Below are 22,343 nucleotides of genomic sequence, written 5' to 3'. Positions count from 1 at the left end.
TGTGGGGGCCCAGTCTCACTTTACAATATTCAGCATAAGAATCCATCTTGACCTGGATTTCTAAATCCTACAATAACATAAATAATAAAAATTGGACTGCTACTTCTACTATACCTTTGCTGTCTCTATGGAGGTTGCTTGTGGAGGCTGGTCACCTTGAGTTGTAGTTACTTTTCCTGTATTATTGGGTTTAGAAGTTGTCGCCACAGAAGGTGAGGTTTGGCTTTTCGCCTGTGTAGAGATAAACTATTATCATTAGATATGGAAATACGTATGGGCTGGCTTTGTTTGGTTTGGTTTTTTTTTTTAAATGAAAGACAGGAAAGGGAGAGGAGAGGGAGAGGAGAGGAGAGAAAAAAGAAAGAGAGAAGAGAAGGAGAAGGAGAAGGAGAAGAAGGAGAAGGAGAAGAAGGAGAAGGAGAAGGAGAAGGAGAAGGAGAAGGAGAAGGAGAAGGAGAAGGAGAAGGAGAAGGAGAAGGAGAAGGAGAAGGAGAAGGAGAAGGAGAAGGAGAAGGAGAAGGAGAAGGAGAAGGAGAAGGAGAAGGAGAAGGAGAAGGAGAAGGAGAAGGAGAAGGAGAAGGAGAAGGAGAAGGAGAAGGAGAAGGAGAAGGAGAAGGAGAAGGAGAAGGAGAAGGAGGAGAAGAGAAGAGAAGAGAAGAGAAGAGAAGAGAAGAGAAGAGAAGAGAAGAGAAAGAGAGAAGAGAAGAGAAGAGAAAAGAAAGAGAGAAGAGAAGAGAAGAGAAAAGAAAAGAAAAGAAAGAGAGAAGAGAGAGAAAGATACTACAAGAAGTCCTCATTTAAAAAAAAAGAGAGAGAGACAGAGAGAAAAAAAAAATTATACAACTTACACCACTGGGTTCCTTCTGTGTCTCTTCAGGCGGCTGTTTATTTTGAGAATCTGTTGGCTGTCGTAAAATAAAAAACTGAGATCATTTAAACTTACCACCATTCAATGCTATGAACATGATCTACACAAGTTCAAATAAGGACAAGACAGATTTACAGATGGTTAACAGAACACTTCTTAAGCTGCTATGAAGCAATAAAGCATCCTGACTGTTCCCCCAAACACTGCATTTCCACACCTGTCACCTCCTAGCTCTTTTGCACACAGGTATGTTACTAATCACACAGCAGTTTCATGTGGCACAGTAGTAGCAAACAGTTTAGCCTCTTTTTTCAAAGTTAGTCAAAGACCAGAGTACAACAACTTGCCAAAGGTGAAAGATAAGTATTTACCTTGGTTGACTGCATGTTTTTTCCAGATTCTGCTTTGGTTGTTGGTGCGGACTGAAATGTAAGCAGCATATATTCAGAGATTAATATGCTTGGTTATTTCTAAGGGGTCGGCTTATATAAAGAAGAATATCAGTCAGGTTCACGCTCGTGAACACGCATGCTATGTAAATAATATACAGCACTTTGATCTTGCAGTTTACAACTTCCTGGCACAGACCTCCACTCCAGCGATCTAAATGTGCGCGTGCGCATGCGCGCACACACACACACACTTGCCTCATATGAAGGATCGAAAAGAGAGGGAAAGAAGATAATAAACTAATATAATGAACAGTTTGATTTACACCTGAAAATGTTCTGCAGCCATGCCACAAAATTGATTCCTGTGATTCACCTCAAGTCAAAGTACAGTAAGCAACAAATTACTACTAGTAGAAACATGTAAGAACAAACACTGAAAAATTAAAGAATATCAGTTGTATCTGGTAAGAAGAAAATGAAAATGCCAGCCTCCTCACCATATTTTTCTTACTATCTTTTCTTGCTCTTGCTACTTCAGCTGTGCTATGATTAACACAAAAAGAGCCAATATGGCTACTGGAAAGTCATCCAGAGATGCCAAAGAGAAGGCTGTTGCCTACTGCACGAGCCTCAGAAGCTCTGGCTGCTGAATGGCCAGGGGAGCACCGGGACCCAGGCAGGGGAGTGTGACTGATCTGACAGGAACAGCGGTGGGTACAGAGAGTACACAGGAAGATGCAAACCCCGAAGCCTGGGGCTGGCATCCCTACGCTTCCTCTGGAGCCGGCGGGGGACACCAGTATCGTGTCTTGTGGCACTCTGTCCACCTACAGCAGAGAAGTTTTGAACTCCACCTAGGAAATAAGGTGCCACAGACAGAAGCCTTTCTTATCCCCTCTATCCTACTAATACATTGAGCATATTTAAAGTTACTAAGAGACAAATAACAGGGTTTTTTCCCCAGTAGCCTATTAAAAGTCAGTGAACACCCCCCCCCCCAATCTATTAGGCGGCAATTTAAATTTTTTCATTGCTTTGTAATATTTTCATTTCAGCTGCCAAACATTAATTACCATTTAGATAAACACCATTTAGATTTACCAGCTTCTGTTTTCTAGCTGACCACATAGAGAGATTTGCTAAATCTGTTTATCATTTGTTATGCAAGTATTCACACCCACCCACTGAACCACAGACACTCGGTTGGGAAATCCTGAACATGCATAAAAACATAGATGCCCAGGCATAAGCTTGGCAAAGGTCTCGAAGCTGAAGACCACAGTAAAGAACACAACACCGCACGCAAGTAAGTCACAACAGGTAAAATATTGATAGAGAGGGACAACAAAAATTTCACAAACTCCAAAGTGGGGAAAAAATTTAAAATTAAAAAAAACCCCAAACAAACAAACAAAAAAAAACCCCCAAAACCAATCACTTAAGCTCTCAGATTCCCCCCTTTGGATTTTCTCTTGTTGTCTAACCTGATTAAAACACAGTACTTCTCAAGTTCAGTCGCACTTTATACGCTCCCACTTGTACATCCTCGTTACATGACTACCATATGGTTAACTCAAAGACACACACATCCATTTGTGTACCTGTCCACTAAATAATCCTATATTGAAAAGGTAATCCTAAATTTTCAGTTTTTGAGATAAAAAAGGTTGGGCATGTTTACGTAACATCTAAAGCAAAGAGTCAATCAGACATGAGATGTCCTTCGGCAGCAAGGCTGCAAAGAAATGTAACAGAAGTGCTAGCATGAGGTTCACAAAACACAGAGTTTGACTTTTCCTGCTGTAGGACTGCTGCCTGCTCAGGACTTTTAAGTACCCTGCTGTTAGAGCACAAATTCAGGTTTTCCTTATGTGCTTTTCAGAAGAAAAGTAAACACACCTTTTTTGCAGGACAATAAAATATATTTACTTGCATATCTGTCAACACCCGAAAATAGCTGTACAGAACATAAATTCAAATTCTCAGGCTGCCAAACCAGTTATTAGCAACTGCATGCCTTTTTTTTAATATTGTAAATATTATTTTACTAAATACTTGACCTATTTTTTGTGTAGGGTATGTATTATTCATTATTCTTGTATATCTTTTAAAATGTGCAGAATTGCTCATACTATAAATTTATCTATGACAATGCTGAAGAACATATGGACTCATATGGGCAATGCTTTGATTCAAGACTTACACACGAAGATGCTACGGTCACATTAAAACACATCATCATGAACACACACGGTTACACACAGACACATCTATTTAAGATACACTTTTTTGCACGAACAAAGTTCAAATCCAATAAAAAAAATTATTACCAGGCCAGTCAAACGCACAATTTTAGTACAAGACTACATTCAAAGGCAACTACTCAGTCATCCTTTAAACAGAGTCAGCTGTAAGCAGTCACAGCCTGAAGCCATAGCATCAGTTTACAGTGTACACTGAACTCCTAGGGAGAAAAAGATGTTCCACCTCCCCTTCTACTGCCTGCTTCCACCTGCACTGTGCCCGTATCTGAGAGGCCGCATTTTAAACTGACTCAGGAAGCTGAAAAATAGCCTGGAAAAGAAAAATAATATTTTTTAACTAGTTCCCTAGTTTACAGCATGGTTGCACAAACGCGTGCAAAAGGAAGAAAGCTGAATGGGATGTGTTTTTGTCGTGGCAGTGGCAGCACCCTGCCTCCTCCACTCCTCCAGCAAAAGCCGCAGCGTGCCTGCTCCCCACCCTGGTCCTCCAACCTTTCCACCTCACCCCCGGGGCTTCGCCTACAAAACAAGAACTTCTACATTCCTTCCTCTGCTGCAGTAACTCACGTCTGTCCCAGAGGGGCATAACCCTGAGGGTTAATTTGAGACAAAGGATTCACATGCACAGAACTGAAAGCTCAAGACCGGCCCAGAGCATGCTTAAGAGTAGCTGCACACTAGAGAGACTCTAAGACAGACAAATGAGACGTGGTTATAGCAGGCAATTAGGGAAGAGTTGTTAATTTGTAAGAAATTTAGGACTAGAAATGGAAGTGACTCAGCAATCTTATTTCTCTTCAAAGAAGTCTACTGTCAAAATGCAGACGACTTGCTTAATCCGGCAGGAGGAAGGCATTAATAATGCAACAGACATTAAAAGAAAACATTAATTGCCTTCCACATACAAATGCAGGATATTGTTTCAAAGGGATTTGCGTTTACCAGTCTCACAGCGCTGAAGTATGGTATGCCTCTGCTACTCTATTTTCATCTCATCTTGCAAACACCCATTTTAAAGACCTGGTTAGAAATTTACCATATTCTTCTAGAGTTATTTCAAATTTCAAGCAGAGAAAGATCATAACTTTTCAGGTAGCTGGCTGGGTTAAACCATATGGAGAACACCATGACTAATGAATGTGATACAAATGAGTTTACTCACAAACATAACAGGAAGATGAAACTGGAGACTTGCAGATACCTTCACTTAGGAGTAATGATGATCACGCAAAAATGGAAACGATTTAATTGTTGTCCAGCTCACTGATACCAGTCTAAGTCTTACATGTGTGCGTGGAGGAAAAGGGTTTTAAAAGGTTGAGAGGAACGTAATGGCTAACTTCAAGACAAAGCTAGACTCTCCTCAGAGATGCACGCTAAAATGACAAGAGGTGACAGATACAAGTTGCAGCAAAGGAACCTCCCATTCGATAAAAGGAAAAAAATCATCATAAAGAAGGTGACCGAACATCAGAACTGGCTACCCAGAGACGTTGCGCAATCTGCTCTTGCAGGTAGTCAGAGCTTGTCTGGCAAGGCCTTGGACAGTCTGATTTACCCGCAGAGCTGGCTCTGCCCGGACTGGAGGGCTGGACCAGATGACCTCCAGAGGCCTCTTCTAACCTCACTACCTTAAGTGTTCCTTTATTTGTACTTACACAAGGTGCAGACAGTCCTAAGTTTTACCACTGCACAAGTCCCTGCTGGTCTAGTTTGGTATTCAATGTTTTTGTTGGTTTCACTGCTACAGTTATGGAAAATGAAGGAACAAGGGAATCATTAATCATTTGTTTAAATAATATACGTAAATTCTGTTAGGCAACAGGGGCGTAAGTGAAGATTATGACTCTCTTCTAACAAGTAAAGTACACGATTGATGACACAGCTTCAACACTACAGAAGTTCTAGTCAAAGACAAGACAGAACAAGCATAAAGGACAAAAGGCAAGGAAGCTGTCAGACAGACAAAGATATGAGATTAATGAGAAGATGCAATTGTACATGCACTAAAAGCTGAAACTTGTCCTGAATTCTTTGAATATGTGAAAAATTATCATTAGGTAAATAACCCTGTAATTACACTGGGGGGAGCTATATACATGTCACAAAGTGTGACTGAGCTAAAATTAAAATTAGTATTGCTGTCATAAAATCCTCTGAGTACTTTGTACAGCATTTTTTAGATTTTTTCTGAAGGGGAAACTAAGCTGCAGAGAAGAAATACGTGAAGTAAAGTTACTCAGTATCAAAGTATTAAAAAAGAAATTCCAATGCTTCATATATTTGTGCTTAACTGCAAGCATGAGTTTCTTAAGAATTCATACCTTTGTTTCAGATGGCTTCATAATTTGCGTTTTTGATGCATCTGCAGAGAGGGACTGCTTCCAAGAGAAAAAAAAAGAAAATTAATTAATTTCACCTTTGTTACACATACTAATGTTAAGCAAGCATAAGCAACTGGAATTCATTAGATATCCAGCTAAAAATTAAGAATAAATTATTACTGAAAATTAGAGGTATCATTTTAGATCTTCTGTCTCGTCTGTATTTCTACAATACATGTATGTAGGATTTTGATGGCGTGATGCCCACAGATCTTCTCACAACATTTTTTTTTTCTCTGACATGTACTGAAAGCAAATTTCATATCAAGTATCAAAACAAACTCAAATCCTGCTCTCATACTGAAGCATAATAGCTACTGTGCAGGATTCTTCCACATTTCTTTTTTTCTTTTTTCTTTTTTTTAACAAAAGTTGTACTTCTGGATTTACTTGTCACACAAAATATTTAATACTAAATTAGCAAACTCAAATATGCTGAGATAAAAAGGAATAATTAATCTGTATGTAACACACACACATGTGTTTCTACATATCATGCAACTCTTTTGGAAAAGCTGTAAATGACACGGTCTGTTTTCCTAGCTTCAGTGACGCTAATCTGAGAACAGCATGTTTTAATTCTGCTGTGATTGTATCAAACTTCAAAGCTCAGAAATGAATATTCGAATTGTCTCATCAATACTTTATACAGATGTAATACTACCTCTCTATTCCTGCTTCATGTTCCTCTGCTTAAAGCTGTATTTGCAATCTCCATCACAACAATGCATTCATAGTTTACATTTAAATGAACAGCACAAGTTATCAATTTTTCTAGGTCTTTTCTTCACGTTTACCATGCCACTTGCTGTATGAAAACATGCATTATCTGAATGAACTCAGAAGCCATATTACTATTCCATACCCAGGGTGACTTCTTACTTCCACATGGGAAATTTTCTCATTTCTAGAACTTTTCATAGTACAAGCATTTCTCAACAAGAAGACAAAGTTGTACAGAATTTAAAAGGTACACCTCGGCGATGACAGTGTGCTCTCCCTGCCAGCGTATCTGGTATCTTGCACACCTTAGAAAGAGATTTGACTACTCTAAATATATACTAGAGACAATTTGCAATTGTCACACTACAGAAATGTAAGCAAGTAATACCTGCTTCCACATATATGTATATACATATAGATTATATACATAATATGTATATATACATATTATATATATACACACATAAATACACATATATACACAACATATACATATTATGTATATACATAATAGATAGGGACTTCTGTATGGGTGGAGACGTACACAGGAATGTATAGTCTCCCCTACATCAGGACAGGCAACAAAACTTTTTAAACAATGTTTTCATATATTTCCACTACCACCATCAGGTAATCTGTAGGCAACACTATATTTTTCTTAATTTGCCCTTTATTTAATAGGTTTTATTTCCCTCTTCTTTCTCCTCCATGAAATTAATCTGAATTCCTTCTATATGACTAACAAGTAGGTATCTGTTCTACACCTTCGTGTTAGTCACCCTAGTCCCTGTCCATTTAATAAAAACACATTTATCTGAGCCCTTCTCCCTTCCTCCCCTCTGAAAACTCCTACCAAGCCTTTTCCTTACAATACACTGAAAAAATCTTTCCCAAGTTCCAGCACAGCAGCACCACTACAACCTGTAGAGATTAGTGAAATCCTCCCAAAGAAACCAGCTGCTGCTTCTTTCCGCCCTTTTCAGCTGGATGGCAGTAACTAGCAGCAACTAAGAGATGAGGAGTTTAATGCTCATGGAGGAAGAGTAGTTTGCGGATAGAAAACAGTTTAAGGCATGGCTGCTGATTAGTGGCTACGGAGAATGCCAGGCCATCCTCCATGAAAACACTCAGGGCTGATTTAAGGAAGCAAAACCCTGTCCTGGGGAGCTGGGGGGGAAGTGGGAAGGATGGCGGCGAGCAGAGGGCACCCTCCCACAGACCACTGCAGTGCCATACCACCACCATCTTCCGGCTCCCTTAGGGGCACGGCGTGCCTCGCTTCATTTACAGCACTTTTTCCCTGAATTCCCCACTATTCAGGGCCTCCAATTTTCCACTCTCTCCACGACAAGAGCCACTACAAGGAGGAAGGGGGTCCTTGTCCTTCCCAGCCCTTTAGTGCTCAGGGTCTGGCGACCACACTGAGCCTTGCAGATTGACAACATGAGAAGCTGCCAAGGTCCAACCCCTTGTTTGGCAGCCACCATGCAGCCGGTCAACACCAGCCTGACTCTGGGGGACTACTTTTTACTGCGGGTTGTTCTGCTTTTCCTTTTCTGAGGGCTGTGTGCTGTGGCCAGCCATGCCCCGCTGTTAACCAGCTGCTTTTGCTGCAGCTTGACAGTTGGACTGCAGAAGGGGTGAAGCAACACACGGATGTGTGTCAGGCGTGGAGGTAAATATTAAAACGCTGCCTAGCAACCAACATAATAACCACCTGACACACAGCTGCTGCAGAGGCTGCGGCCCGGGCAGGCACACCCTGCTCGCACCCAGGGGTGGTAAACCCCCGCCGCGGCCTGGGCCCCTCACAAGAAGGTTATGCTGCCAAACAGAAAAGCAAGAATGAGGAGAGTTCGACTTGCCCAGGAGGTTAGGGCTCGGCAGAGAAAGCCAGGCAGGCGCTCCCGCAGAGAGAGCAAAGTTTTTGTTGTGTTGTTAGCTCTGCTGGAGGGCAGAGCTGACAGTGGACGGAAAAATGAGCGTCATCGGTGCTGACGCCTCTTCCTCCTGCAGCTGCACCCCCGTGGGTCCTGCCCGCACAGAGGTACGGGTGTTGGAGGACGCCGTGGCGGCCCCGGTCCCAGCCTGCGGGGAAGGTCCCCTGTGAGCGAGGGGGCAGCCGGGAGGTCCGGCGCAGGGGACGGCTGCTGCACGGCTCTTCAGAAAGCACCTTTGCGAGTTGGGAGAGGAGGCAAACTCCATGGCAAAGCATCCAGGACCACAGGGAGTTCACCATCAGGGAGCACACGGAGATGCTCCCTGCAGAGGAGCCACCAGCAGCACGAGACCCCCATGGCCACCACAGAAGGGGCTCAAAAGACAGAGAAGAGGTTACAGGTTAACACTGTTTAAGCAAAGACTCCTACCTGTTAATCACCCTACCCTCCTAGCAGAGCTGCTGGATGACAGGCAGCATGACAGCTGCAGGGTCACAGCCTGTGCTCTCGCCAGCCTGCCTGGCAGGCAGGACAGGCACAGACAGACAGACAAGCACAGGAACCGACCAACGGACCTTAGACGCTCTTGGCCGTGAGTTAGGGGATGGCTTTCCAGGAAGGGCTGATAAAGAGATTGAGGACCTAATTTGATAAGAGAAGGAATACCTTTAGAAATTCATTAGTCAAATTAGCAGCGTAGTCACAACAGCAAAACTTGTCACACAAGCGAAAAACTGGGTTAGTAAAACAAAACAAAAAAGCCTACCAAAAATGGGTTATCTAGTCTCACTGTGCATACCTCAGAAATCTGGACGCAAAAGGAAAGGTGCAACAGAAGAAGAAAAGAGAGAAAGTAAAGGTGACAAACATCACGAGAACGTAATTTTAACTGTTCAGGGAACTGGATGGAAATGCCTACTTGGAAAAAGAAAATGGCAGGTGAAGAACTCTATGAGAGCTCTCAGTTATGGAAAGCTGGAAATCATTGAAACTACTCCATACGCAAGGTAGTGAGAGCTACCGTCAACTAAAACTATAAATTTTGGAAATTCACGGAGAAGATTCATCAGACTGCAGGAGGTCATTCCTCACCCTTAGAAAGGAGCAGCCAGGTAACAAGGCACCAATGAGTTACCTACAAAATGGGAAGAGATGCTGAAAGCAACCAAGCAACCAATACAGAAACACTTAGATGACAGCAAGAGAATAAACAGGCATCAACAGATTGGTCAAAAATAAAGCAGGTAAAGACAACATAACACTTAATACACTCAAACATGGAAGTAAGCCTGGTGGATAACAATGAAGAAACCTCCAGAGGAGGACATGCTGTCACTGCAACTTCTCACAGTATGGAGGTGACATTTTCTCGAATGAAATGGGAAGTTAGTGTGTAATACTGGGTGATAAGCCTGCTTTCAGCCAGCTTCCAGTCTCAACATTTCAGGGAGTTCCTGAAGGGGTCTGACAGGCTGGTGGTACGTTGAAGATCAGATGCAACAACACAAAAACCCAGAAGCTAGGCAGGCAGCAATACTGACAAAAAATATGTAAGGTTACAATGCCACAGGCTGAGATACTCTTGCCAAAAACAACCAAGGAAGGAGGAATCTGAGATAAAAATCTGTTACCATGACAACATAACTATAAATGTAAATACAGATAATAACTTTCCACTTTTCATCTTTTTAGTTTGAGCTTCTCTAGGTCAAACGCTAGGACAGTTTTGGCCATCACACTGCAGTACAGATGTATAAAGAAAGATCTGAGGACAGGCTTAGGAAAAAAAAAAAAAAGAAGAAAACTTATATATGAGGGACTTAGTGACAGGAAAAGCAAGTCAGTACCTGATGTTTTGTCCCCTGGTCAGGGAGCCAAGAAAATGTGAAAAGAAGAAGAAACTGGCTTATGCTATAACAAAGAATCTCTCAAGTCAGAGCTCAAAGATCTTCCTTCCTGGGAGAAGAGTTGCTCCATGGCAGAGGCTGCCTAGATGAACCAGGCACTTCCAGCCCTGGCAGCCTTTGGGCCAGCTCATATAAATATTTTCTGCGTGACCTAGCTGTACTCAGTCTAGGACAGAGGACTGAAGAGCCACCTGAGTACTCTTTTGGGCTTACACATTTTACATACAAATGAGTCAGGACTGCTTCTCAGGCTTAAAGCTACCATCAACTTCATTATTTCCATATTACTAACTTCCAGGCTTACTTCAATACAGCTGTGTAATGCAAGGCAAAACCTAATCTACCTGACTACAAACAGCTGCTTCTTTACATGAATGGTTCTGTTACTAAGCTTTAATTAACAGTGTTGGTAAGATGTGGGCAGCGAATGCTCTTTAGAGAACTATTGTGAAAAATAACAGGTTATTTCACTTAACTGTAAAACACCACTTGAGCTGTTACAGGTTGAATGTCCCACTTGCTTTGATGGCATGTGATAATGGCTATGCAGCCCTCACCTCCCCAGACACACAAAGGCTGTCAGCAGGCAGAAGGCAGGCCAAGGATGGCACTGAGAGGCCACTCCAGCATCTCACGATGCACTTCATAACACCGCGAGCAAAGCAACGCACAGCCTTCCAGATACATTTGCGATGAAGAATCAATACTGCAATCTGTGGCATAAACACAATTCCATTAATTTTCCATTAAGCCAAGTGGAGTTGCAAGACACAAACTGAGCCAACATCTGTGTGTGTGTGTATATGTACAAATATATATATATAAATATATAAACATATATATTTAAAGCTACCCAGCACCTAAGATATGCAGTGATTTAGAATGAAAAAAATGTAGCACTGATACTACCTTTTTATAGAATTTTTATTATTATTGTATCTATAATAGCTGAGTTAAAAATTACAAATTTGAGTGCTTCTGTGTCATTTTCCATCCCAAGTAATTCTGGCAATATCCTATTCTTTTGTAATTACTGTTCCTATACATAGTTCTGCTACTAAGTTGTCAAGAAAAAACAACACCTTTTTAAGAGAAAGATAGAAAAACCCCACACAACCAAAAGAACAATATTTTTCCCAAGATTTCAGGCTCTCAGTTAATTTTGTGGAGGTTTAATATTAAAAACGTAATGAAATGGAATAGCAGGATGTAGGTTTCCAGTTAGTACCTGTATGTTATTCAGACAATGGTATATTTACATAAAACATTCCTACTATATATGCTGCTGTGTTATCCTGTTGAGGAGTTTCTTTGTAGAAGTAATCAGCATTATTTATTTTCTAAACAATTTACATTGCAATTGCTATTGACTGACTTTGCCACACGTGACTACTGGCATGCCTCTTTCATTTCTAAAGCCTATTACCATTGTTGAAATTCACAAATACTGCATGTTAAAAACACAGCCTACTGCCCATGCCAGCTACTGAGGGGGGGTGGGAAAAAAATCCTTGGAGGACAGTTACTTTTTCTGTAGCTAACTTCTAATTCAATCTAAAATTCTTTGGTAACGTTGTTACTGTGATGCCACTAAGCTCATTATAGCCCTGATCCAGCAAAGCCCCGCAATTTTGCACTGGTTGCCATAAAGCAAACCAAACCAAACAGGATTTAATATATAAGCATGGAGACTCATTTGAATAGGCAGTTTGTTGAATTCATGTTTTTGTGGTTCAGTTCTTCAATATACATGGTTTTAAATACCCATCTTAAAAAAAACAACCAAACAACAACAACAAACCCCTATCTCTAGGGATGCTTCCTGTGCTTTTAACATTCATAAACTCAGATGGTGTGAATATAACCTAAAAATATGTAAAAACTATTACTATTTTTAAAGTTAAAATTTCCACAACTTGACAAAAATAACCAGAAAAGTAATTTTAGAGATAAACTGACTCCCCCTTCCAGCTAAGAAACTTAAATCTGCTCTGTTCAAAATGCACTCACAGTTCAGAGCAAACGCGAGGAATAAACTGAAGTAGAGCTACAGTACATTCATCTGCAGAGGACAGACAAACCTCAACAGGTATGTTTGCTTTGACACTGCATTGAGACTCTTGGTGCAGACGCTGCCTGGGGAAGGGCCAGTGCTCAGGGAGATGAGTGGGTGAGGACTCTGCATGAAACTCAACCATCAGGAGAGCCTCATCAGGACGTTCCTGTCTGAAGTGCAACCTTAGGAGTGCTCCAGAAGTGGATTTGCCATCTGACAACCTTAAAACTGCACACACACTCTCCTCCTAAACAACAGTAAAACTAATAACAAATAGTAGGATTATGTTGGTGCTTCTTTTCCAGATCAGAAAGTTGACTGCAGTACATCAGAGAGACAAAACCCAAAGACCACTGGTAACACAGGACCATGTCTCTCTGCAAAACTCCATTCAAAAGATAATCCGCGTTACTACCCTGAAATTTTATTCTTCTGCAATTTTCTCACCACACAGAATAACTATTTGCAACAAATATTAATCTACATCCACGAGCAAGATCAACCATCATTTAGAGATGCTACAAAAGCACATAGGAAATAAACAAATCCATTTTCTCATTAAACAAAAACATGACAAATTTTTTAAAGAGACTGGTTTGAACCAAAAAACTGAAAAGCTGATTAGCTCATGAAGCGTTTTTACAGCTTCCAGTGCTGCTAAATTTATCGATGATCACAGCACATTGAGCCTGACAACTTTCATAACACAGACTCACACTTATTGTTTTCTTCTATTTTGATTACTAAAATAAAACTTCTGCCATTTTGGAGCAGAAAAGAAACTTAGCGATACTTAATCACTGAATTTTATGTATTAGCTAAAGCTGATTAACCCTACTACTCAAATTTAAAGTAGTAGGTTTTTCAGCAGTGTTTTTTGAGATAACCTACTTGCATTGAAATTTGGTCACACTAAATCAAGTATTATCAAGCACAACCTGTGAATAAGATCAGTTTATTTCCCACAGTGTAGAACAAGGCTTCATACCACCTAGAAACTAATTGACCTGCCAAAGCGCCTTTAGGTTAGATGTCTGTTTTAAGATTTCTGGGATTTCAGCAACCTATGTCAAGTCCAAAGCTTAATACTGGTATGTTTGTTTTTCTTTATTTTAATAACTATTAAGATACTGCTAAGACTCTGAAACAGCTTTATGCTTGAACAAAAAACAACCAAGGGCAGTGAATGACAATTGACTTTAAATAATTTTTGTACCATTTGACTCTTTCCTTAAACTTACAACACCTCAGTTCATGCTTACTTATATGCAGGAAGTCAGGGGTATGCAGAAAAATTTAGAACTATCCCACAGCTGATGATAAGAAGCACTATGCATTCATTTGTTACTATCTCCTACTGTGCCTAATGCTTTGACAGGTTTTTTTGTTCGGTTGTTTACTTCGTTTGGAAGCAGAGGCAAAGAGTTTGCTAGTTGGCCACAGAGCATGCACCGTACCTAAACATGAAGAACCTTTACATACACACAGTTCAATTTGTGGGCAGAAGAAATTATTTAGACTTAAGTACGTAGCATGGCTACTGCTCTATAAACTTTACTATATAAGGGCAACTTCTCCTTAATGTCCTTTCATGATTATTGCAAGTGATCTGGAAAGAAAGCCAGTATATGCCTAGCAGGGTAACAGAGTTCATCTGCTGCCTTCAGATTCTGCACAGATGCAAAGAGACCACCACATTAATATCACAGGCTAAACACTCCTTGCTTCTTTTAAATGGAGTTAAAAGCAAAGACTGCAAGACAGCTCTGGGTTTGTATCCAGATTATACCTCTCCAGCATCAAACAGGCTTTGTTTCACTGGAAAAGTTTTTCAACTCACAGCATCAGGCAAGTAAAAGCATTTTATTTTCAAACTTACTTTTCATTGCCAAAGATGTTAATTTTATTGTTATTTCGATGAAGAGTAATCTCAGTATTTCCACTTGATCACAGAATGGGTTACCTAACTTGAAATTTGCCTCAGCTATGCATGGAGAAATACTCAGAAAAGCCATACTTTTGAGCATCAGGTAAAACCCCTCACTGGGCACAGAGAAGTGTTATGAAAAGAGTTCTGACATCAATAATTTGTTTTAAACTCCCCATTCTTATTTCTTCTTAAAACGTGCTCTTCAATTACCTCCTTTTGGAAACGTCCTGTTTCCATCACAATAAATTCTACAAGTTGACACATACTGAAATTTCATTGTCATTCAGTCATATTCAAATATTAGAAGCAGCACACCAGTGCTGTCACTGCTCTTCTCAGGTTCCCACTCTGCACAACGGAGCATTACAGAAACGTACGAGCTGGTCACTGTAGCAGAGCTCTCCTTTTTTGTAGATATAGCTCAAAAATCCTCTTTTCAGTTCTACGTCCTGCAGAAGGTTAGTATTTACCTGTAATTACTACAGCTAACTGTTTCCATTTCTGCTGTTGTTTTAAACACCAGAATGTTCCAAAGCTATCTGCAGCAGCAAACTGCAAGATGATAAGAAAACACCAGGAAAACACACGATTAGGTGCCAGCCACATGCCACACAGAGCTGCTGAGCTCAGCTAGGATTTGTGTCACTTGGTCTGCAGTCTCACCAAGGGACAGTATGCAAAGCCCTTCTCAGCAGAGCTGGAGTAGAAACAGGGAATTACAAACAGAACCAGTATTCTTTGAAGAGGGGTTTAAAAAGATAGAAATGTTATGTAAAAGAAGACTTCATCTTAAGACTGAATATCTCCGAGATTATGAGCTCGGTTATTTTTGTTACAATAATCAAACTAGGCAATACTTAAAATGGGTGGCTGGCAGTCACAAGAGCTAGTGAGCAATAATCTGAGTTAGAAATTGGATTTTTCACCCCCAGGATGCAGAAACACAGTATTATTAATGAAGCCATATGAACTGATACACACATTGTTACAAGGGTGTTGGCTACCACAATGAATGGAAAATAAGATAGGAGGATAAACAAAAATCACCAAGTCAAGGAATTTTAATAGAATTTTGGTTTTAAAATAAAATCTAAGGATAACACTGCATAATCTTTGGGGCGGGGGGGCTGTTGGGTTTTTTTCTTTGACCATTTTAGAAAACCTCAACATTGTTTTGCTATTCCCACTTAAAAAAAGCCAGATTGGGGTGCTTCTTGCTTCAGCATTGGCTCTTAACTCAGTATCTCTCAAAATTGCTTCAGAAGGGCCCTCTGCATGCCCTGGAGGAATAAGCACATTATTGTTCAATTAAAAAATATAATCTCCCCTTCGTGAGGCCATCTCCTACCTCACAGAGGCTTCCTTCCTGGAGATCGTAAGTGTTTGTTCTCTAGTCAATTCAAGCACTTCTACTAAGCAAGGCATGAAGGTAGGCACAGAGCTGACTTCTTCCAGAACCAGGAAGGTTTCTGAGCCTTAAAGAGCTCCCGAGGAGCTCCCTGCTTCCCTACGAGGTTCTTCCTTTGGCAAAAGAGACTCTGGACAAAGTCCCAAGCTTTTGCGAGTGCAGGTTTTCCTTCCTCAGGAAAACAAGAGCAGAAACGATGAGATTGAATCCACTGAAGACCAACTCACTGAAAAAAGCAGTGCCTTTACTTTCTGGAGACAGAGGTTTCTCCTCTGCCCCCATTCCCAGTCCTCCAAGAGCCACTACCTTCAGTGTAACACAACTTTGCCAAGATTTCAAACTGGGAGCGTCTGCTTAAGGTGCAAAGCTCCAAAACAAGAGCTGTGAGAAATACTGGTAGAGGGACTTGTCTGTGAGACTCCAAGATCAGGATCAGAATTTTCTGCGAGCTCTACACACCCCATGTATCTAATCACTCCCATAAAAACCCAAAAAACAAAAAAGCACCGTTTTATACAAGAAGCTGACAGTAATAAATACATTAGTCTAGAAAAGAAAATGTCTTACACAGAAGAAATTACTATCCAGTATGTTTTATGTAAATAAAAAAAAAATACAACATTGAGAAAACTAGTCATCAAAAAAAGATAACAGATCAAGAACTCAGCAGAGGTCTCAGCAATGTTCAAGAACTCTGTCCTATTTAACACACTATTTTCACTTTCTCCAAAGAAGAAAAGACAAGGAGGGATGATACTGATACTGCCACTTGTCACATGAAGATAGATCTTGTTTTCTCAGTTTGTTTTTGGACCAAACTGAAAACACTCATGATTATGGATCAGCAGTTTTAGTTTACAGTAACTATAACCAAATAGTGGCATAACCTAAGCCACACCTACCTATCTAGTTTCTACTACTACAAAACCAGAAATAATATACAATTTATGTAAAAGTATTATTTTTTCCCATGTTTGTTGTATCTGATATTTTAGCATCTTTTAGGTATCAAGTATCTTTTAGGTATCAAGTATAATAAACTCTTGTTGTCAATGTTACTGATACCTAAGCACACTTCAATGAAGTGGCTGCTCTTACAGATCCCCACACCCTGACTATGCAATATTCGGTATGTGTCACAGGCATACTAAGCTCTGCATTTGTATTCCAGAAAAATAATACAAGTTTTTTAAGCAATAAGAGTGGGCTGTGAGCAATGAAAAAAAAAAACCAACCACCACCAACCCAAACCAAAAATATATATACAAAACAACTTAGACGCTACTTTAAAAGTCTGCTCTTCCTTGTCCCTCTCTTCTTCAAGGCTACTTATGTCACATAAACCACTTGTTGTGTAATGTGTAAAACATGCAGTCTTACACAGCACCTAAAAAGACTGTTCCCAACATGCTAAAAAAATTTTAAAAGCTAATTCACTACACGCAGCTAGCTCTGGAGCACTTCAAGCCTGCCGATGACAGGATCAAGTTGGAAGGCCTGGAAGTCAGCAGCTTGTGTTATTTCAGCCCACAAAATTCCCGGAAGAGGGGAGGAAAAAAAAAAAAAGAACTGAACACGAATGTAAATTAGCCTAAAGCAGAGGTCGTAGGAAAGCAAAACCAGTATGAATAGCAAACTTACTTGGTACACGTGTGCCTTTTGTTTCCAGCAGGAATGCCAGGATATGGCTGGTTTTTGCCCCAGTGTCGGAGCAGGCTGTGGTTTTGGTTTTCAGGAGGTGCCGGCCGAGCCCTCGGCAAGCCAGTGTGCCAAGCATGCGCTCCCCACCCAGCAGGCACGGCCGCCCCACCTCCAGCACAGCCTGCCGGTGCCCACACCCGGGGAGGGAACCGAAATCAGCAGGTTCAGGCCCCGACAGTGCCGTGAAAGCGCTGATGTGGAGGCGTGCGCCGGAGCTCTGCCCTCTGCACCGCAGCACCTCTTTGCATTCGGCGTGAAGCAGCGATAAGCAAACCCTATCTCCCGCTTCTGAGATCACTTCTGGACGTGGCTTGACCAAGTTCCCCCACCAGACACGGCTGTCACCAAGCTGGCAGCATGGAGACTCACGTGGCAAAAGCAGGGACAAAATGCCTGCCAGGATGGCGCAACTTGGGGATGGAACTACTTTTAGCTTTCAAAAAGCAGTATTCGTCTTCCACCTTTTGAGTTTGTAGCACTGGTGCTGAGGGAAGGAACCTACTCATTTCCCCTCAACAAGACTGGTATTTTTATTAGAAGTTTATAGGACACCTCCTCCCTAAATTCAGACTGATTATCCAGACTACCTGAGTACACAAATGTTATTGACCAAACTAAATAGAGATGGTTGGACCAGTTAAAGGCCACTGGAACTTGACTGATTAGGACTACCTTTAAGCATAACAAATCCCAATAATTTATATTAATTTAGAAGTTAAAGGGTGATTCTTGCAATACCAATAGTGACCTGCTCTTGATTTTTTTTTTTTTTTTGGTGATAGAATCAAATTCTCAATACCTACAGTACAGGAGGAGATTTTTGCATGTTTGTTTTTAAAGAAAAAGCCCCCACACCACTAACAAACCCTGCAACCATTTTTTCATAATAGCCTCTACACTGCGCTTTATCTCAAGGGAACAAGAAACAACAGTCAGCCCTAGAAGGGAAGTAGAAAGGGGAAAACGCCCAAAGATACGACACAGACTGATGAGGAAAATATCCCATTTTTTAGTGAAGTACAGAATATTTTTTGTGGCATGATCATATTATTTTGATCATTGTATAGTTTTACAAGTTGCAACTTCTGCAGTGGTCTCCAGATCAGAAGCTCTTTTACAGACCTACTTTTCAAACACAAAGATGACCTCGGGTGACGGATGCCACATCCCGTAACATTACATGAAGCCAGCTCTTCCACACAGGAGGCAGCTTCTGTACTCCTACAGCTTTCAATTTTTAATGTTTTGGTCTATTTTTAGCATGCCTCTACTACCAAGAAAATCAGCACTGTTCTCCACACGGATCCAGTTCTCGTGATTTTCACATGCAGGGCTATGTGCTGGCAACAGCTCCGAGTGTGACTTGTAGGAACAGCCTCATGATTTGCCATGGTCTTGCTGCAAAAGACCTATAAATTGAGGATCTGTGCGCCATGGCACACACCTACTCTAAGGAGAACACGAAAAGGAAGTTCTCAGATAGACCATTTCAGTATTTTTCTGAATCACTTCAAAATTTAGAGATCGCCTTTCCAACCTTCACAATACGACTGGTAAAACAGGAATAAATCTACGCATTTCTGTTGACATTCCCTATCAGTACTGTGACTTCCGATACCTTCTACTCAAAAATGCATTCCTTCACAATAAGGTGTCTGTGCAAAGCTCACAAAATAAAAATTCAGTGACAGCTAAGTAAGGTATGTAGCAGAAAAAAACATCCCAGCAAATATACTGACAGCAGGAATCACTTTTGATGATAATCTAGATAAACTTGTGACAGAATTTCCCATCTGCTGCAGAAATAGTAGGGACTTTACTCAAAGATATTTAGTAATTTGTCTTTTTTTTCTTCTTGTTTTCCTGTCTGTTGCACAAGCAGATCAAATCCCCCTTTAAAACAATGTTAAACTGGATGCCAGCTGAAAGTAACTAACCTTAAATTTCCTAAATCATTAAGATCAAGAAGCTTCCTCTGAAAATATTCAAGATCAGTCAGGTCTGAAATAAAAATAATTCTTACTGAATTTCCACTGTTGTTGAATTCTTCCAGCACTGCTTCAATAAATTGTCCATGACAGCAATACAGACAAACATTCTCACTTCACTAAGCTATAGCAGCCAGCAACAAAAAGAAAATTATTACTCATTAAGAACTCATTAAGAGCAATGACAAAAACCTGTTACATAAAAAGCAGCAAAACTTCATTTTATATCAACAGAATTACCATATAAGAACACAAAGATCCAAGAAAGATCGCTGGATCCAGCTGTGTTCAAATATTAGTGCTTTCTATTAATAGCTATGATTGAACACTGAGCTAGAAATTGGCTTTCCTGTTGGCTATGGAACTGGCAAAAACAATTTAAAACGCTGTAAAAGAAAACACAGCAGCACTGGTAGGGTACCTTCTGCAGAGGAAGGAGGTTAGTTTGGTTTTTCCTCTCATGGTAGCAATGACGTCCTAGTTTGTGCACTTTGGCAGTTACTGTATACATGGAAGAGGCTGCTCAACCAGTAAATATTCCTGATGATCATAACTTTACCTGAATCTTAACTTTTCACTCCATTTATCCAAAAGGGTACTACAAGGCACGTGCTTGCTGAAGAGACCCTGGTACAAAATAAGTCAATCAGGACTTCACATCAAAAATGAAAGAAAGGCTTGTGATAGATAGAAAAAAGTCAGAATATCTGTGTCAGTTAAATATCTTTAAATCATTCATTTAGATTTGAGTCGGATAGATCCTGGGCACATCAAGTTTGCCGATTCAACTTTCTAGGTGCCCTTAACACAGGGAACACAGAAGACACACAGATACAGAAGAGAGGAGACAAAAGAGGCCGCACTTATTCCTTATACCACACAGACACATATGCATCCGAATAAAATCCCTGTGAGATGACACTAAGCAGAAGCAGTGAGTAAATACTGGCTGCAATGCCAGGAACTTAAGAGTGAAACAATAAAGAGCGCGGGGATAAAATTAAGACACAACCAATGGCAGTTCAGATACACAGTGCAACAAAACCAACGCCAGACAGGTTAACTGCTTGCTCTTAGGAGTAGTCCACATTACAGGATACCATCACTGGAAAATTAAACTACCCACATATTAGCCAGGCATTAAGCAATGACAAGCATTCATCACTCACAAGTTCCTGTATCAAACTCAGCAATACAGGCAGCCCCTAAGCAGAACACAAGCCACCAGTTATTATTACTTACTAACTGAAGGAAAAATTACTTAGGCCGTAACACAGAGGCAGCAAAAAACCCTCTAGCTATTCAATTAAGAGTAAGTAATTTCACCACAGGGAAAGAGTAGGTTAAAAAAAAATGAACAGCTCTAGCTAGAGCAACTTAACTGCCCCACCTCACCTGCTTCTTCAAAGAAGTTAGAAATTCATCTGCCATAAGGTACATTAATGAAAAGTATTATTGACCAACAAATGACAAGTATTATTGACTAAGGAATCGAAAGAGATTTTGCACGCAGGACACATTAAAGCTACAACAGGGAAAAAAATTAAAGGAAGAAGCAGCAGTCCCAAAGTTGTCTAAAAACTGGTGGAATGTTTTTGATTGCATTAAAAGAATTAATCTATTTTTGTGGCAAAAGAGAAAAGGCTGCCTTGCCTTTTCAAGAAATACTTCTTTTTCTGTAAAAGTCCTGTAAAAAAAAACCCTGCAAAATTTTTCTTTTGAATAGGTATTTTTAGAGACAAAGAGAAAAAGAAGGGCAGAAAAGAATACAGCTTAGCCAAATGGCTTAAAAAAAAGTATGGGTGGCACAAACTACAAGAACAGAACAATAAATCTCTGAGTTTTGCTCTATTTTAAATAACACTACAGGATTGCAGGAGACTGTTAAAATTAAAAGATATAATTAAGAGAAGGTTTAGCCTTACTGAAGAAAGGTTGTCATGGCTGAGTGGGAACTAAAAAGGTTAAACTTAAAATAGCTATTGATTAAGAGTCAGTATTAGACAGCATGAGGTAAGTACCTTCATAGTACATAATCTTTACCAGTAAATATTTTGGAATGTCACAGAAACTGGAGAAGCACCAAGTGCTGAATAAAATACATAGCCTAAGTTGTCATAACCTAATATAAAGCAATTCCTGGCAATTACACCACATTGCATCTTTTTGATGACACTACCTTTCAGTTCTTATGCTTAATAGGTATCACCGGAAATTGTACTACCTTGCACACTTAATGCAAAAGATACGCTTATAATAGAAAGAAAACATACAGAAAAAAAGACTTAAAAGATGTGTGTGTTAGCAAATTAGATGTGAGCTTCCACAGGACTATGCAGCTGGCAACTGATACACAGAAAGATTATACTCGAGGCCATCCCACCCTGTACAGCTGCCATGGGAACTACGTATGGACTACTACATCCAGCTTAACTAGCAGGAGAAAGGCCCTGGCAAACCACAAGGAATAGAAAGAAAAGCAACAAAAACGTTTGGCTGTCTTCAGTGATAGACAAAAGCACTGAAAGAAAGACACAACAGGATTTATATCCTTGTGTCCTCCTTCATTGAGTAGAGTGGAAAAATAATTACTTAGGTAGCATAGAGGTATCTTTAGTAATATTATTTTACAGAAGCATTGATTAAGAAAATAAAAAGTCCCATTCAAAAGCAGAAACACTTCCTGCCGATAGGATCTTTCAAACGATGGGGTATCTCCATATACGAATACTGTGGCAGATTCAATTGACTCCTCGCTGCACCTTGCTTCAGGCTGACTAAG

The 22,343-nt window shown here is 40.3% G+C and overlaps 1 protein-coding gene across 6 annotated transcripts in view; it reads right to left on the bottom strand.

Moving 5' to 3' along the window:
• CAST (calpastatin) overlaps window positions 1-22,343 on the bottom strand; it is a 66,030-nt gene that overhangs the window by 26,446 nt on the left and 17,241 nt on the right. For 3 of the 6 annotated variants that reach the window (XM_075526194.1, XM_075526196.1, XM_075526197.1), the window contains exons 4-7: window positions 5,849-5,905; window positions 1,240-1,290; window positions 849-905; window positions 115-231 (exon numbers count right to left, since the gene is read on the bottom strand). In XM_075526194.1, coding sequence (XP_075382309.1) covers window positions 115-231; window positions 849-905; window positions 1,240-1,290; window positions 5,849-5,905 — 282 coding nt within the window. Of the gene's footprint in view, window positions 1-114; window positions 232-848; window positions 906-1,239; window positions 1,291-5,848; window positions 5,906-17,513; window positions 17,645-22,343 lie in introns of those variants that run through there. The other 3 variants (XM_075526198.1, XM_075526199.1, XM_075526195.1) reach the window with 3 other exon arrangements.

Source organism: Mycteria americana, chromosome Z (genome assembly GCF_035582795.1).
Source record: "Mycteria americana isolate JAX WOST 10 ecotype Jacksonville Zoo and Gardens chromosome Z, USCA_MyAme_1.0, whole genome shotgun sequence".
NCBI lineage: Eukaryota > Metazoa > Chordata > Aves > Ciconiiformes > Ciconiidae > Mycteria > Mycteria americana.
This window is presented reverse-complemented; position numbering and strand designations above follow the sequence as displayed.